At 31.7% G+C, this 19,065-nt stretch overlaps 1 protein-coding gene across 1 annotated transcript; it reads right to left on the bottom strand.

The window, feature by feature from the left end:
• Positions 1–14,579: 14,579 nt before the first annotated feature.
• On the bottom strand, positions 14,580–15,443 carry LOC101891382 (uncharacterized). The gene is made up of 2 exons (XM_020039794.2): positions 14,919–15,443; positions 14,580–14,857 (listed from the first exon to the last, which is right to left on the bottom strand). Exons 1-2 carry the CDS (start codon positions 15,391–15,393, stop codon positions 14,580–14,582), a joined length of 753 nt encoding a protein of 250 aa, XP_019895353.2. The 5' UTR covers positions 15,394–15,443.
• Positions 15,444–19,065: the final 3,622 nt, after the last annotated feature.

Here is a 19,065-nt window from a genome sequence, read left to right as displayed (position 1 = left end):
AAATATCGGTTGATTCCTTGTGGTACCTCCCCCACAAAGGGGGGATCATAAAATCCAAAATAAGCATTTGGTTCTCTTCAAATTACACACATCACAATATTTTTATTAGCCCAAGGTCTTATGTAAAGATCGAATATATCGGTCCAGTCCTTCTAGTACCTCCCCCACAAAAGGTCACAATTTTGAATATTCATGAAGCTCATAAAACACGATATTTTCATCCAATTCCATTCATACTTGGTACAGATGGTAGAGATCGGACCATTCCTTCTGGTACCCCCCCAAAAAAGGGTAAATTTTTAAATAACAAAAACGAAAATCCAAAAGAAGGATCTGGTTATATTCATATTTCGCACATCCCATTATTTCCACTAAAACAAGATCTGCTGTGAAGATGGGATATATTGCTCCACTCCATCTGGTACCTTCCCCACAAAGGCTCGATATAAAATCTAAATCTTATAAATTTTAATATTTTTATCAGACTTAGATCAGATACAAAATTGAAATTGGCCCACTTCTTCTGAGCCTCTCCTATGAAGGATCAACGCAAGTAAAAAAATATTTTAATACCAGAACATTGGCTGAGGGTATGCATCTGTTGGCAATACTGACTGACTTCATTTAACTTGTTAAATATTTTTGATATTGTACTGTACTTTTTGATACTGTACTGTAAGTTACCTGCCTGTCTCAATTGTCCCATTGGCTTGAATAGACATAAAGTTGTATTGCTATGTTCGCCATATGTTCCTTTGCATTTGATGCTATCTGAAGAATTTCGCATTTGACTATCATTGACTCCATGAATGTTTTTGTTGTTAATAACACGCTTTTCTCTTTCTTTCAATATTTTTCAGCTATTTTAACCTCCTACTATCAAGTCTAAAATAATGGAATATCAATTCGACATGGAGTAGCCAATCGTAATACGATTTTCGGAAAAAGAATGTATGTTCCAAAAACAATAAATCTCTACAATACTAATACCTATCGGATAGTCCAACCCCGAATATTACAGCCAGAGCCGAATACGGCTTTAGAGTGGCTTGATCTGTCACCCTGGGGAAGTAGCCGAATTTTTAAATTTGAAGACGGAGCAGTATCGGATTAGTGAAAATTAGAATGATTAAGATTCGGAATTTTCGGAAACTCAAAGGCCAGCTAGACTGGCAACAAGACTGGGGGCTTATCACTAAAATATTTTGAAATACAGTTTCAATCTCGATCCTGCTTTCTTGCAATAGAAAATAGGTTAGGATTTTTGGTTTTTTGTTGATTTTTCCATTCGGTTTTTTTGTGATTGATAGTCGAAACACTCTGTGCTTTGAATAATTTTGGTCCATTTTGTTCTTCTTAATAATTAAGAAAGGACAGGAAGGAAGGAAGGCAGGCGGTTGGTTTTCTAGGGACTTGGCAAAGAACTCCAGTCCTCGGCATTTAATTCATTCATGATTCAACCAAGACTACCGAATGAATATTTATGCAACAGATTTCGATAAGTACCCAAAAAGGACCAACAAGGAAGTGTAAGACTACGTCTACAGGAGACCGAAATAAGCGCCCGATTCTCTTAATATTTCAAACATCACTATATTTTTATTAACTCAAGGTCTGGTGTGAAATGGAGATATATCGGTCCACTCCTTCTGGTACCTTCCCACAGAGTATCGAAGACTGTTGCAAATGGCCTAAAAAAGTACTCCGGCAAATCTACGAAAGAGAAATATTAATAAATACTCAAGCAGGATTTACCATGATATCCAAGTATTCTGAAACTACTACGGTTTCTAAGGATGCAGAGATTCAAGAATTCAGTACTTAGCGGTCCAGATAAGTACTCTAAGAAGGGATATCCAAGGTTAATTTTTAATTAGTCACCATCGATTGATTTAATGTTCCCTGCTACAAGGTTCACTTTTCCAAAGATCTGTTCTTTCGTAGAATTTTCTAAAATCCTTATTTTGGGTGTAATTTTTTTAAAGCGTTATTCCTTCATAGAATTTTCTTCGATCCTTAGTTCTTCTCATGGTACAACAAAAAAGTAGGGTATAGCTAACCGCTGTTTACATTTTTTTTCTAAGTGTGTCCGATTTCTGCCAAGTCTGTGTATGTATTTATTGTTTTGAAAAATGAAAACAAAATATTTTCAAAATTAATGATTGGAAGAATCGTACATTGCGGGGCGCGTATTAAAGCAATTCGCCAGTTTTGCCATGGATTTGAAAGATCAAACTGTTTAGATCATATTTTTGAAAGAAAATCCAGACATTTAATTAATTTTCGCGTTACTTTAACTCATTTTTAAGATGAGAAAAAATGCCGAATGAATGTAAAAACTTGTTGCATACAAATTTGACAGGAAGCGGGCATGGTCTCAGGGGTGTATTTCTGTAGTTTTGCAAAGCTGTTCTACCCATGGTACAATGATATCAAGGTAGGGCTATGATACCATATGATTTCAATTTTTTTATTTTCTTGGCTTAATATGTCATCTTTATTTGTTTATGTATGTATTTTCTTTTCAATAACAAAAAAAATGTTCAGAAAACATTCAAATTCGGATGTTTTCAAAATGTTTATTTTATCGTATGCATCGACAAAATCTAGAGTTTTTGTAGCGAAATAATCCTTTAGAGATATATAGAACCTGGTTTTGAAAAGAAGTGTTGACCTTTCATTCAGTTTTCACGGTTTTCAATTATTTATTCAAAATAAATGCAACAAGTTGTTTGATTTTGTTATTGTTTTGATACTATTTCTGACATTACAAGCCAAACAGGTAGACCTCTATACCTGCAATTTTTTCAAAGTTGACCTACCTTCTCTTCATTGTACCATGGTTCTACCTCCTTATTGTACCATGGTTCTTCTTGCTTTTTTGTTAAAAAGTGACCGACTTTAAGTTTAAATGCCTTTTAAGCAGTTGGAAAACACCTGTGCAACCTCTTCGTCCCCACTTCTTCCATTTGACACTCATCTATGTTCCATCTCCTTTTCACGCCATTTTTTCTTCATAAAGAGATGTACACACAATTTTAACCCAAGAAAATGTTTAATTATTTTTAAATATAAACAACATAATCTAAAAAATAAACAATAGATTTAATTTAATGCAACTACAACACAAATTGTTACCAAATATTTATGTATTAATTAAATAACAAATAAGCCGCGTTTTAATATTTTTGCTACTCTAGACAAGTCATTGCTTCTTTTGTGATAGTTTCGCTTTCTCTCCCTGCCTTTTTCTCTGTCTCTCTCTCAATTTATAAAGTGTTTACATACAAAACCTACTCGGCTTAGCGGTAATAATTGACAAATCATAATAAATGTAACGTTTGCTTGACATCATGGTAGAAGAAGACGGGTAGATGCAATAATGCTTGGAAACATTGAAAATGTTAAATATTTTAAAAGGTTTTTTGTTTTTTTAAATATAAATAGATTTTTATATGTTTTCTTATGCGTCGCATCAGTCGGAGGTTATTAAAATTTGTGTTTTTCTATTTTTTTTTGTGGGAACATTGATATGTTAAATATTTTAAAGTGTTTTTTCAAATATAAATGGATTTTCATATGTTTTCTTATACGATGTCACTTGGAGGTTATTATAATGTGCATTTTTCGGCAATTTTTACAAATTTAATTAACTTTTAATTAAATTATTTCAATTATAAAATTGCTGTGACATTTCATTGTCCCAGCAACTGTGTCCATGTGTCTACCTGTATTCTTCTATCATGCTTGACATGGTACAATTTATTTTCTGTTATTATTGGTCTATTATCAGGATTAACCAGGATAAAGATTTGTATGTAACCATCCCTTTAACCTCAAACAATATTCCAAAAAAATATAATTACCATTTTGTTTTTTGTTTTTTTTCTTCTTTGTAGAAAAAAGAGGTCAATTTATGTAAAAGCCTAAACACAACAATAACAGCAAATCAATCTTAGACCGAAAAAAAACTGAAAATAACTCTTTAGATCTATAGAAAATAAAATTAAAAAAAAAAAAAAAAAAAAAAAAAAACAAAACAATAAACCATAACTATCTATTTTTTTATAATACTAAAAATAAAATAATAATAATAATAATGGTGATATACATATATTTATATAAAATTACACTAATGACAACTACAACAAGAGATTATCAAACACAGATCCAGGATAAAAGACATCATAATAAGACAGGAGCGCAGATAACCTATACTTTATAAATATTGTATAAAAAAAATAAAACAAAATGAAAAAAAAAAAAAATACTCAAAATAGCCACTAGCTTTTTTTTTTTTGAAACTCAATTCAAAGATAAGTTGGAGTTGAAGTTTCAAGAAAAAATATTTATAAATAATTATAAATTAAAGAGATTTTGAAAAAAAAACTATTTAAATTACAATAACCATAATTCTAAATAATTAAACGAATAAACAATGCAAATTATGATTATTTTATTTCAAAAAAAAAAAAAAATATATATATTTAAAGAGAAAAAAAATAAAAATGAATTGCTCTGTTCCAGAATCTGGAAGAATCGACTATTTTTGCAAATTTCCCGCTACACCATCAGGGGAAAATCGGTTATCCTAGTAAAAAATTGTACATTCTTGCAGTTCTGAAACAGACGAAATGTGTTTTATTTTCGGGGTTGGTGTTGAAAATAAAATTTGGACATCCAAATATGGGTTTTCCTTTTTTAGGACATAAAACCATGGCCTATATAAGGTCGGCCAATAAGTAGGAATCGATACCATAAATTCTTGCAGTTCTGAAACAGACCAAATGTGTTTTATTTTCAGGGATGGAGTTGAAAATAAAATTTGGACATCCAAATGTGGGTTTTCCTTTTTTAATGATATGAAACCATGACCCATATAAGATAGGCCAGTAAGTCCATCTGACCACTAGTTTAGGTTATTGACAAACGCTAAATTTATTGTCAAAAAAGTAGTCTTCTTGGCCGACCTTATGCAGGCCTTGTATGAAACAATGTGGAATAAATTTTGCCTCTTTTTTTAGCATCAGCAGTTCCCATTTTAAATCCCTGATTCTGGTAGCCTTTACCTTACCTGGAATTTTTGTGATCCACCCATGTATGGAAATTTGCAGAACAAACTCATTATTACAGGTAAGTCAATTATTACGTTATGACAGATAAAATTATTGAAAATTGTCATCCTTTGTAGGTGAGGTACCAGAAGCGGTTCGCAGATATATATCATCTTCACGACAAATCTTGTGTTTGTGTGTGTGAAATTTGAAGGGAGTTGGATGCTTACAGGGTGAGATAAAAAAAAACTGCAACCAACTTCAGACTGCTGTCATTTCTAAGCCACTCGTCCGACAGCTGTTAAAATTATTCCAGTGACAGCTTATTAATTGTTTACAAGCGTACAAAAACATTTTGCTGAGAATTTTCCAGAAAAAAATTATTCGCGATGGAATTCAAGCGCGATAGTGCGATTTCTTTATATTTGTCGGGAAAACCTCAAGTGGCTAACGTTAGAGCACTCCAGCATTTAAATGTGAAAAGAATCTTTTGTGTCTCCGACCATCGCTCGTTACCGTGATACTGGTACCGTAGCCCGACGTCAAGGAAGTGGACGGAAGAAAACAGAAACATCAGCAGAAATGGTTCGAAAAATAAAGAAGCGACTTGATCGAGACCCGCGTCACAGTGACCGAAAAATGGCTCGTGAGCTGAACATATCGCAATATTCCATTCCCATTCGGCAAATATTGAAAAATGAGCTTGGGGTAGAGCCATTGAAAAGCTATTGAAATTCGGAAAGAAAATAGACTCAAAAGAGCTAAAGAGTTGCTTCGCTTGGCCGAAAGTGGTGAACTGCCGAATTTGGTTTTCTCTCTCTCACTCTCCGATGAGAAAACATTCGTTGTCCAGCCGAACAATGTAAACAAATAAAATGATCGATCGTGTTTACTTGCCAAAGAGGTCAGCTGAAAATGTGCACCTTCGGTTGGCCACCAGGACAGAACTCAAGTGCCGGCTATGATGATGGTGTGGGCCGCCATAACAGCCGATGTTCGCTCTTCGCTCGTATTAATCGACGGTGGCATCAGAATAAATGCAGAATATTATCGCGAAAGAATTCTGGAGGGTGTATTAAAGCCTTGGGCACGCAAACAAATTTGACCGCAGACCTTGGACATTCCAACAGGACTCAGCAGCACCATCGCACTTAACACTCACCACCCAAGAATGGTTACAAAATGAGGTTCCTCGCTTCATTTCCGGCGCACAATGGCCACCAAAATCTCCGGATACCAATCCGTTGGACTATTGTGTCTGGAGTATTTTTTGGAAAGCAAGATTGGCACTAACAAATTCCAAAGCATCGATCACCTCAAGCAAGCGCTTCGCCGGGAATGGGCCAAAATACCGCAGAGCAACATTCGGGCAGCGTTTGACGGCTTTATTGGCCGTTTGAAGGTCATAATTCGTGTCAAAATCTAAAATTATTCTGAATTTGATGCTATTTCCGACATTTTTTGCTTTCATTCAATGAAATTTCAAAAAAAAAAAAAAAATGTAAAAATTATGTCGTTTTGACTTTGTTACAGTTTTTATACCCTCTACCATACTATGGAGGGTATATTAATTTTTTCATTCCGTTTGTAACTCCTCGAAATACTCATGTCAGACCCAACAAAGTATATATATTCTTGATCAGCGTAAAATTCTAAGACGATTTAGCCATGTCTGTCTGTCTGTCTGTGTGTTTGTCTGTCTGTCTGTGTGTCTGTCTGTCTGTCCGTCTGTCTGTCCGTCTGTCTGTTGTAATCACGCTATCTTTCGAACAAATTGAGATTTGAAGTTCGTAATGGATACTACAGCCTAAGACAGAAAATAATCTGTGTAGGTCCACGTCTTCGTATAGCCCCTATATAACGGTACCCCCCATATTCCGTATTTTGATGATTTTAGCGACATTATTTAACGGAATCGTTTCAAAGTTGGCATTTGAAGTTCGTAATAGATGCTGCAGCATAAAACAGAAAATGGGCCATGTAGGTCCACGTCTTCGTATAGCCCCAATATACCATACCCCCCGATATTCGGTATTTTGATGATTTTAGCGACATTATTTACCGGAATCGTTTCAAAGTTGGCATTTAAAGTTCGTAATAGATACTACAGCCTATGACGGAAATTTGTCTGTGCAGGTCCAGGTCTTCGTATAGCCCTTATATACCGTACCCCCCGATATTCGGTATTTTGACGATTTTAGCAACATTATTTACCGGGATTGTTTCAAATTTCGCATGTGAAGTTCGTAATGGATACTTCAGCCCATGCCAAAAAATTGTCTGTGCAGGTCCACGTCTTCGTATAGCCCCCATATAACGGTACCCCCTATATTCGGTGATTTTAGCTATATTATAAACAGATTTTTCTTCAAGTTTCGCATTAAAATATTATAATAACTTATGACAAAAGTTGCCTATGCAGGTCAACGTCGTCGTATAGGCATTCGGTATTTTTAAGATTTTAATAGAATTTTTAACGGATTTTATTTATTTATTTTTTTGGAAATTGTCAAATTTGTACCAAATGGTGGAGGGTATTAAAAGTTCGGCCCGGCCGAACTTACAGCTTTTTTACTTGTTTTTATCTCACCCCTATAACGGTACCTCCCGATATTCGGCAGATTCGTTTAAAATTTGATATTTTTAATTCGTAATGGGTCCTATCTTCGGTGGCGAAACATTGAATATTTTTTATTTTTTTTATTTGCTTTTGTATAAAATTTTTATTTTGTCAGATTTGCAATCAATTTTTTTTTCAGAATGTCCATACGTTTTTATACCCTCCTCACAGTGAAGCGTCCTACCTTGCGCTGTAATAGAAATTAAAAAAAAGTAACAAAAAAATAAAATTAAATTAAAAATTAAAATTAAATTAAAAATTAAAAAAAAGAACTAAGATCATTTCAAAATATCCAATTTTTACCTCCGATGCCAGTGCTGAACCGGACAATAGTCCCAACAATAGAAGTGTTGTTAGAAAGCCTTTCATTGTTTCGCTAAGTGAATTTTTCCGGAGGAGTTTCAATGAACAACTGAATCTGTTCAGATTTCGGAAAGCATTAAATACACGGAATCGAGTTATATATCTAATTAATTCCGAGACATTCTTCTACTTAAAAAAAAAATAAAGAAAAAAAATTCATTAAATATTCAATAGGGGAATTGGTAGTTGTAACTCAGCTAAATCTGCTAATTTCAGTCAGGAATTAAATGGGATGATAGAATTTGAAAAATTAAACAATGAGGTGAGGTAGGGTTCAATCTTGACCTAGCCCTAATAAATAGGTTACAACTTAGACTCTGAATCCAACAGCTCAAAAAAAAAAAAAAACTATTTAAAAAGCGGTAAGTTCGTCCGGGCCGAACTTTGAATACCCTCCACCATTTGGAACAAATTTTGCAATTTTCAAAAAATAAAAAAAAAATAAATAAATAAATAAAATCCGCTAAAAATTCTGTTATTAGGGTCTATGCGACGACGTGGACCTGCATTATCAAAATACCGAATATAGGGGGGTACTATCAAAATGTGGACCTGCACAGACAAATTTCTGTCACCGGCTGTAGTATCCATTACGAACTTCAAATACCAAATTTGAAACAATTCCGGTAAAAAATGTCACTAAAATCATCAAAGTACCGAATATCGGGAGGTACCCCTGTATGGGGCTATAATAAGACGTGCACCCGAACAGACAATTTTCTGTCATAGACTGTAGTATCCGCTACGAACTTGAAATGCCAAATATGAAACAATTCCGGTAAATAATGTCGCTAAAATCATCAACGTACTGAATATCGGGAGGTACCCCTGTATGGAGGATAAAAAAAAACGTGCACCTGCCCTGACAATCTTTTGTCATAGGCTCTAGTATCCATTACGAACTTCAAATACCAAATTTGAAACAATTTCGGTAAATAATGTCGCTAAAATCATCAAAGTACCCAATATCAAGAGGTACCGCTGTGTTGGGGGCTATACCAAAACGTGAAACTGAACAGTCAATTTTCTGTCATAGGCTGTAGTATCCATTACGAACCTCAAATACCAAATTTGAAACAATTCCGGTAAATAATGTCACTAAAATCATCAAAGTACCGAATATCGGGAGGTACCCCTGTATTGGGCTATAAGAAGACGTGCACCTGCCGTGACAATCTTTTGTTATAGACTGTAGTATCTATTACGAACTTCAAATACCAAATTTGAAACAATTCCGGTAAATAATGTCGCTAAAATCATCAAAATGCCGAATATCGGGAGGTACCGCTGTATGGGGGCTATACCAAAACGTGAACCTGTACAGTTAATTTTCTGTCTTAGGCTGTTGTATCCATTACGAACCTCAAATACTAAATTTGAAACAATTCCGGTAAATAATGTCGCTAAAATCATCAAAGTACCGAATATCGGAAGGTACCGCTGTATGGGGGCTGTACGAAGGCGTGGACATGCACAGATAAATTTTGGTTTAAGGCTGTAGTATCCATTACGAACTTCAAATACCAAATTTGAAACAATTTCGGTAAATAATGTCGCTAAAATCATCAAAGTACCGAATATCAGGAGGTTATCAGGGCTATATGGGGGCTATACCAAAACCTGGACCTACATGGCCAATTTTCAATAACAAAAGTCCTACAGCCTTAATATACATTTGAGTAAAATGTTATCAACCTACTTCATTTTGTTCGAAAACTAGAGTGATTTCCACCGACGGATAGACGGACGGACATTGCTAAATCGACATAGAATTTTATGCTGATCAAGAAAATATATACTTTGTGGGGTCTAAAATGTATATTTTGAGGTGTTGAAAACGGAATGACAAACCTAATATACCATCCATAACATGATGGAGGGTATACAAAAAATCTCCTAGATATCTCAAAATTCAAAACAAAGGCCTTAAAGAGAGAGAGCTGCTAAGAAACGTTGAGGCGGTTCAAACTCCACTCAGCCTTCCGCGAAGACTCTTAATCCAGTAGTAAGAGAAAAAAAATCGTCATAAAAATTCCAAACACGCCGAAGGTCGCTAAATTGGTAGATGATGCGAGATAAAGCAAAAACATTGAATCTTAAGTCAGAAAAAGAGAATGCTCTTAAGGAGTCTCTTAAATACACCCCATCTTATTGGAAGAGATGTAGATGATCATCATATGTGCAAGAGAACACAAATCTACATAGACATTTTCTCAGAGAAGATCAATACCAGAATGTCAGCAATGACTGGGATTGCCAGTAATGACTCTAAACGGATGACAGAGAGGTACAAACTCATGCAAAAGAAGAGTAAAAAAAAAGAAGAGATGATCTGAGAGGCATTAAAGTTTCCCATGAACTTAAAGAGATTGAATAACTTATGGATAACTTAATGGCATTCATAATCTTTGAAAATGGGAAAGACGATTAGCATACTGATACAGAGAACGAGGAATGTTGAAGTCCTCCAAAACGAAACGATGGACGTAAAGAGATGGCATATCTATATCTATAAAAGAGGAAAATGTTTGTACGTTTGTTTGTTTGTTTGTTTGTTTGTTTGTTTGTTTGTAAATTATGGACTCGAAAACTGCTGAAGAGATTTTTCTGAAAATTTCCATATATACTGCAACATCGCCTGAAAGTAACATAGGCTATATAAATTTTTGAATTTCCACTTGGAACTGGAGATATAGCATCAGAATCGGAGGTACCTCCCAAAAATTTAGATTTTATATGCACATATCTATTGATCGGTTAAAGATACAGTCTCCAAATTTGGAATGTGTAACGGAATTTGGAACAAAAATAAGTTTGCTAAATTATATTGTAATCGGTTCAGATTTGGATATAGCTCCCATATATATTTTCGACCGATTTCGTTCATTTGATGCCTCAAACACAATATGAATGTTCGATTCCAATGAAATTTGGAATATGTGACGGGATTTGATCCGAAAATAAATTTGTCAAATTATATTGAAATCGGTTCAGATTTGGATATAGCTCCCATATATATTTTCGGCCGATTTCAAGCATTTGATGCACCAAACACGCTATGTATCCCCAATTTCAATGAAATTTGAAACGTGTGATAGATTTTATCTAAAAAATTTATTTCCCAAATTATATTGAAATCGGTTCAGATTTGGATATAGCTCCCATATACATTTTCGGCCGATTTCATGTGATTGGTGGACCAAACAAGATATGTATGTCCAAATTTAATGAAATTTAAAATAAGTAACGGAATCGGGAGCAAAAATGAATTTTTCAAATTATATTGAATTCGGTTCAGATTTGGATATAGCTCCCATATATATTTTCGACCGATTTCATGTATTTGATGCACCAAACACGCTATGTATCTCTAATTTCAATGAAATTTGAAATGTGTAGCGGAAATTAAAACAAATATACATTTGTCAAATTATATTAAAATCGGTTCAGATTTGGATATAGCTCTCATATATATTTTCGACCGATTTCAAGTATTTTATGCATCATACACGATATGTATGTTCGATTTCCAAGAATTTTGGAATATGTAACGGGATTTTGATTAGAAAATAAATTAGTCAAATTATATTAAAATCGGTTCAGATTTGGATATAGCTCCCATATATATTATCCGCCGATTTCACATATTTGATGCACATTTGACAAATTATATTCAAATACGCTCAGATGTGATTATAGCTCCATATATATACTCAGCCGATTTCACATATTTGATGCACCCAAAGCGAGAGAGACAAAATCTGGCACCAGCAAAAATTGCACAATTATATTGAAATAAGTTGAGGTTTGGATATAGCTAACATATATATTTCGGCCGATTTCATACATATTATGCACCAAACACGATATATATGACCGATTCCAATGAAATTCAGAATGTGTGGCGGAATTTTGTTATAATAATAAATGTGATAAATTAATTGGAAATTAGTTAAGATTTGGATATAGCTCCCATATATATATTCTCGGCCGATTTCACATATTTGACGCACCAATTTCAATTAAATATGAAAGGTGTAGCGGAGTTTGGTGTAAAAGTAATTTTTTTTAAATTATATTTAAATCGGATCAGATTGGGATATGATTTTAATAAGAACCATTGACCCACAACGCCTTAGGCTAACACTCAAAAACAACACAACAATTTATTTGAAATACGCTTATTACGGCGAAGTATGTTGCTATCTCAAATTCACTACTTGCAATAGAAATGCCACTCTACTTAAAAAAATTGCAGTTTCCTGCACGCTTGGTATTTGCAATGAAATAAATAAATCTAAAGGACAAACCCTTCGTGTATGCATGTCATGTTACTGCTTTTGTAATGATTTTGTTTATTAACGCATTAAATTAGTGCAATATTTTTTTTAATTTTTAAATTTGTTTTTCTTTATCCAACATATATTCGTAAATAAAATTTTGAATGCATATAAAATCAAAAGGGGTAGCGAAGCGCACCGGGTTCAGCTAGTATATATATATATATATATATATATATATATATATATATATATATATATATATATATATATATATATATATATATATTAAAACATATTATCGAATTAGTACTCCCATTAATGCTGGAGCTCTAGTAGGGGCATTGAATTTAGCTGGTGTCAAGGTCCATATGAGAGATTTTTTTTTTTCAAAAAATTATACCCTGGATGCAATGGAATATAATATTCAAAATGAGTTTCAAAAAACGTGGTCTAGAATAAATTAAAAAGAGTTAGTGGGATTTCAAATCTTTAAAAAGAAATAATAATGTGTTGTTAGTATTCAATATTATTTCTAGGAAACGATTGCGATGCGGACTTTTTTGGAAGTATTTTTAATATTCGGAATTTTGTCGAGCTCAGTTCTGGCAGCTGATGTAAGTAGAGAGAGAGATATTAAAAGAATTTGCACTACCTTTTTTTAAAATTAAGAAATTTTTTGTTCCACCCTATTACAGGCCTTAAACAGGATTTAAAAATTTGAGAACGAAATATGGAAATGAATAAAGGAATTAAAGTATGAACATAAATTAGGGGTTTTTTAATGGTTTTTTAAAAATGTGTTTTCTAAGGGTACCATCATATATATATTTATGAAGAAATCCACGTTAGTGGATTTTATAAACAAATAATTTGTAAAAAATTGACGTTAGTGGATTTTATAAACAAATAATTTGTAAAAAATTAACGTTAGTGGATTTTATAAAAAAAATAATTTGTAAAAAATTGACGTTAGTGGATTTTATAAAAAAATAATTTAGCGGATTTTATGAAAAAATAATTTTTTCATTAAATCCACAAACGTGGAATTTAAAAAATTATTTTTTTCCACAAACATGAATTTTATTTTTTTTAATAAAATCCCCAAACTTGGAATATAATTTTTTTTTTTAAATTCAAAAATAATTGAATTTTATATATTTCTAATAAAATCCACAAACGAGGAATTTTATTTTTTTAATAAATACCACAAACGTGGATTTCTTAAAAATAATTTTTTTAATGAAATCCACAAACGTGGATTTTTTTAATGAAATCCACAAACGTGGATTTTTTTAATGAAATCCACAAACGTAGATTTTTTAAAAATTATTTTTTTAATGAAATCCACAAACGTAGATTTTTTAAAAATTATTTTTTTAATGAAATCCACAAACGTGGATTTTTTAAAAATTATTTTTTTAATGAAATCCACAGCCGTGGATTTTTAAAAAAATATTTTTTTAATTAAATCCACAAACGTGGATTTTTTAAAAATTATTTTTTAATGAAATCCACAAACGTGGATTTTTTAAAAACTATTTTTTTAATGAAATCCACAAACGTGGATTTTTTAAAATTTTTTTTTTAATGAAATCCACAAACGTGGATTTTTTTAAATTTTTTTTTTAATGAAATCCACAAACGTGGATTTTTTAAAAATTATTTTTTTAATGAAATCCACAAACGTGGATTTTTTAAAAATTATTTTTTTAATGAAATCCACAAACGTGGATTTTTTAAAAATTATTTTTTTAATGAAATCCACAAACGTGGATTTTTTAAAAATTGTTTTTTTAATGAAATCCACTAACGTGGATTTTTTAAAAACTATTTTTTTAATGAAATCCACAAACGTGGATTTTTTAAAAATTATTTTTTTAATGAAATCCACAAACGTGGATTTTTTAAAAACTATTTTTTTAATGAAATCCACAAACGTGGATTTTTAAAAAAATATTTTTTTAATGAAATCCACAAACGTGGATTTTTAAAAAAATATTTTTTTAATGAAATCCACAAACGTGGATTTTTAAAAAAATATTTTTTTAATGAAATCCACAAACGTGGATTTTTAAAAAAATATTTTTTTAATGAAATCCACAAACGTGGATTTTTAAAAAAAATATTTTTTAAGAAATGGACTTTTAAATATCTGTTTTTTAAATATATATCCGGGGGAATATTATATTTTTATTTCTATAAAATATTTTTTATCAGTCTTTAATTGTTTCAAAATTTTAATTTTAGTCAAAAAATCTCTTAATTTCTATGACCCCTCTTTAGAAGCCCCAAAAGATGTGACACAAACGACCTGGTCTTGCTGGTGCTGGGTTTACGAGGCAACTCCTCTCCGCCATCCTCATTTGTACGGGCCTCCCCATATTTTTGGCCACCGTAAGATGGAATTTCCACCACCAATGAAGGCACATCTTGCTCTCCGATTTGTAGAGGTCTTTGTGAATTGGGATAGCTTTCCAATTCCAAGGACGATTCTTTACGTTTTTTGGTCTTTTCCGGTTTGGAAAGTATTTCTTCACCTGGAAATTTGAGATTTTTTTTAGGATTTTTATAAAATTTCAAAAAATTTTCACCACCTACCAAAACTTTCCAAAATATCATCTGTTAGTAGCAGCAGCGATGAGCTCTCCTCTTGCGGAATGCCAATAAAGAAACCATCCAATTTGACGCGATAATTTTCTGAACCCTTTTGCCTCTGGTCATAGTGTAGATCATAGTTATCCTGTGGAGACAACAGGGCAGTCAGGGCCATAATTTGATTGAAATTCAAATTGGAATCCTCATTGTAATCTTGTTTCAGCACCGGTTTGGACCAAACCAAATTTACGCAGCAACCGAATGCCAGCAATGAAAACACAAATAAACGATTGTGGAATTTGCACATTTTTCGTTTTTTTAACTCAGTCCGCTCAGGATTGTTGTCTTTGAACCTTCCTGTTGGGCCAGCAGTTATGTAATAAGTTCTGGTTAGTTCGGCACCCAACCATGAAGCCATATTTGAGACTTGTTCTTCTTTGACTTTGCAGCAAGACCTGTTCCCTGTGGATGACTTCATGGATCTGGCTTACATTGGTTCTTCTTTCATTCTAACGACAGTGGAACCCTCTTCAATTTTTTTTAAATCTACGTTTAAAAAAACAATTTTTAAAAAATCCACGTTTGTGGATTTCATTAAAAAAATAATTTTAAAAAATCCACGTTTGTGGATTTCATTAAAAAAATAATTTTTAAAAAATCCACGTTTGTGGATTTCATTAAAAAAATAATTTTTAAAAAATCCACGTTTGTGGATTTCATTAAAAAAATAATTTTTAAAAAATCCACGTGTGTGGATTTCATTAAAAAAATAATTTTTAAAAAATCCACATTTGTGGATTTCATTAAAAAAATAATTTTTAAAAAATCCACGTTTGTGGATTTCATTAAAAAAATAATTTTTAAAAAATCCACGTTTGTGGATTTCATTAAAAAAATAATTTTTAAAAAATCCACGTTTGTGGATTTCATTAAAAAAATAATTTTTAAAAAATCCACGTTTGTGGATTTCATTAAAAAAATAATTTTTAAAAAATCCGCGTTTGTGGATTTCATTAAAAAAATAATTTTGAAAAAATCCACGTTTGTGGAAAATAATTTTGAAAAAATCCCCGTTTGTGAAAAAAAATTTTTTTTTCAATTTTTTTTAAGTGCTTCCTTCATAGCCTCGTCATCCTGTCTTATGTGTGTATGTCTGTGTGTTCTTCCCAACGATTATGTAACACCCAAAGGCAGACTGGTTTCTTAGATTAATGTTTGGTTCTTCCTGGTCATTTGAATCGGGAGAAGTGGGCGGGAAATTATCTGTTTTGTTCTTGTGATTGCTTGACACTGGTTGTGCATCATGGCATTCAGCAGAGATTCTGACTTTCTTCCCTTCGGCAAACTTGTCCTCTTGGTTTGGTGGTCAGTTCAGTTTGGTAGCAGATGTGAAGCTTTGGATTTTTTTGTGTGGCAGAATTTACAAAAGACTTCCGCATTTTTGTGTAATCTTCAAATCAATACTTTGGCAGCCAAAGAAGTAGAAAATAATTGGAGATGCGAATATTTCTAAAAAACTGAAGGAGATTTTTTAAGTCAATGAAAAAATATTTTTAAAAAATCCACGTTTATATATGGGCCTCTGGAAAAATATTTTTAAAAAATCCACGTTTAAAAAGGGCCTCTGTAAAAATACTTTTAAAAAATCCTCGTTCATGTATGGGCCTCTGGAAAAATATTTTTAAAAAATCTACGTGTATATATGGGTCTCTGGAAAAATATTTTTAAAAAATCTACGTGTATATATGGGTCTCTGGAAAAATATTTTTAAAAAATCTACGTGTATATACGGGTCTCTGGAAAAATATTTTTAAAAAATCTACGTGTATATATGGGCCTCTGGAAAAATATTTTTAAAAAATCCACGTTTATATTTGGGCCTCTGGAAAAATATTTTTAAAAAATCCACATTTATATTTGGGCCTCTGGAAAAATATTTTTAAAAAATCCACCTTTATATTTGGGCCTCTGGAAAAATATTTTTAAAAAATCCAAGTTTATATTTGGGCCTCTGGAAAAATATTTTTAAAAAATCCACGTTTATATTTGGGCCTCTGGAAAAATATTTTTAAAAAATCCACGTTTATATTTGGGCCTCTGGAAAAATATTTTTAAAAAATCCACCTTTATATTTGGGCCTCTGGAAAAATATTTTGAAAAAATCCACGTTGAAAAAATATTTTTAAAAAATCCACGTTTATATTTGGGCCTCTGGAAAAATATTTTGAAAAAATCCACGTTGAAAAAATATTTTTAAAAAATCCACGTTTATATTTGGGCCTTTGGAAAAATATTTTTAAAAAATTCACGTTAATATATGGGCCTCTGGTAAAATATTTTGAAAAAATCCACGTTGAAAAAATATTTTTAAAAAATCCACGTTTATATTTGGGCCTCTGGAAAAATATTTTTAAAAAATCCACGTTGAAAAAATATTTTTAAAAAATCCACGTTTATATTTAGCCTTTGGAAAAATATTTTTAAAAAATTCACGTTAATATATGGGCCTCTGGAAAAATATTTTGAAAAAATCCACGTTGAGAAAATATTTTTTGAAAAATCCACGTTTATATTTGGGCCACTGGAAAAATATTTTTTAAAAAATCCACGTTTATATTTGGGCTCTGGAAAAATATTTTTAAAAAATTCACTTTAATATATGGGCCTCTGAAAAAATATTTTTAAAAAAACCACGTTTATATTTGGGCCTCTGAAAAAATATTTTTAAAAAATCCACGTTTATATTTGGGCCTTTGGAAAAATATTTTTAAAAAATTCACATTAATATATGGGCCTCTGGAAATATATTTTGAAAAAATCCACGTTGAAAAAATATTTTTAAAAAATCCACGTTTATATTTGGGCCACTGGAAAAATATTTTTTAAAAAATCCACGTTTATATTTGGGCTCTGGAAAAATATTTTTAAAAAATCCACGTTTATATTTGGGCTCTGGAAAAATATTTTTAAAAAATCCACGTTTATACTTGGGCCTCTGGAAAAATATTTTTAAAAAATCCACGTTTATATTTGGGCCTCTGGAAAAATATTTTTAAAAAATCCACGTTTATATTTGGGCCTCTGGAAAAATATTTTTAAAAAATCCACGTTTATATTTGGGCCTCTGGAAAAATATTTTTAAAAAATCCACGTTTATATTTGGGCCTCTGGAAAAATATTTTTAAAAAATCCACGTTTATATTTGGGCCACTGGAAAAATATTTTTTAAAAAATCCACGTTTATATTTGGGCTCTGGAAAAATATTTTTAAAAAATTCACTTTAATATATGGGCCTCTGAAAAAATATTTTTAAAAAAACCACGTTTATATTTGGGCCTCTGAAAAAATATTTTTAAAAAATCCACGTTTATATTTGGGCCTCTGGAAAAATATTTTAAAAATTCCACGTTTATATTTGGGCCTCTGGAAAAATATTTTTAAAAAATCCACGGTTATATTTGGGCCTCTGGAAAAATATTTTTAAAAAATCCACGGTTATATTTGGGCCTCTGGAAAAATATTTTAAAAATTCCACGTTTATATTTGGGCCTCTGGAAAAATATTTTAAAAAATCCACGTTTATATATGGGCCCCTGGAAAAATATTTTTAAAAAATCCACGCTTATATTTGGGACTCTGAAAAACATTTTTAAAAAATCCACGTTTATATTTGGGCCTCTGGAAAAATATTTTTAAAAAAGCTACGTTTATAATGGGCCCCTGGAAAAATATTTTTAAAAAATCCACGTTTATAAATGGGCCTCTGGAAAAATATTTTTAAAAAAGCTACGTTTATATATGGGCCCCTGGAAAAATATTTTTAAAAAATCCAAGTTTATATTTGGGCCCCTGGAAAAATATTTTTAAAAAATCCACGCTTATATTTGGGCCTCTGGAAAAATATTTTTAAAAAATCCACGTTTATAAATGGGCCTCTGGAAAAATATTTTTAAAAAAGCTACGTTTATATATGGGCCCCTGGAAAAATATTTTTAAAAAATCCACGTTTATATTTGGGCCTCTGGAAAAATATTTTTAAAAAAACCACGTTTATGTGTAGGCCTCTGGAAAAATATTTTTAAAAAATCCACGTTTATATTTGGGCCTCTGGAAAAATATTTTTAAAAAATCCACGTTTATATTTGGGCC

Source organism: Musca domestica, unplaced genomic scaffold (genome assembly GCF_030504385.1).
Source record: "Musca domestica strain aabys unplaced genomic scaffold, Musca_domestica.polishedcontigs.V.1.1 62, whole genome shotgun sequence".
Taxonomy (NCBI): domain Eukaryota; kingdom Metazoa; phylum Arthropoda; class Insecta; order Diptera; family Muscidae; genus Musca; species Musca domestica.
The sequence above is the reverse complement of the archived record's forward strand: the minus strand, read 5'-3'. Positions and strand labels throughout refer to the sequence as shown.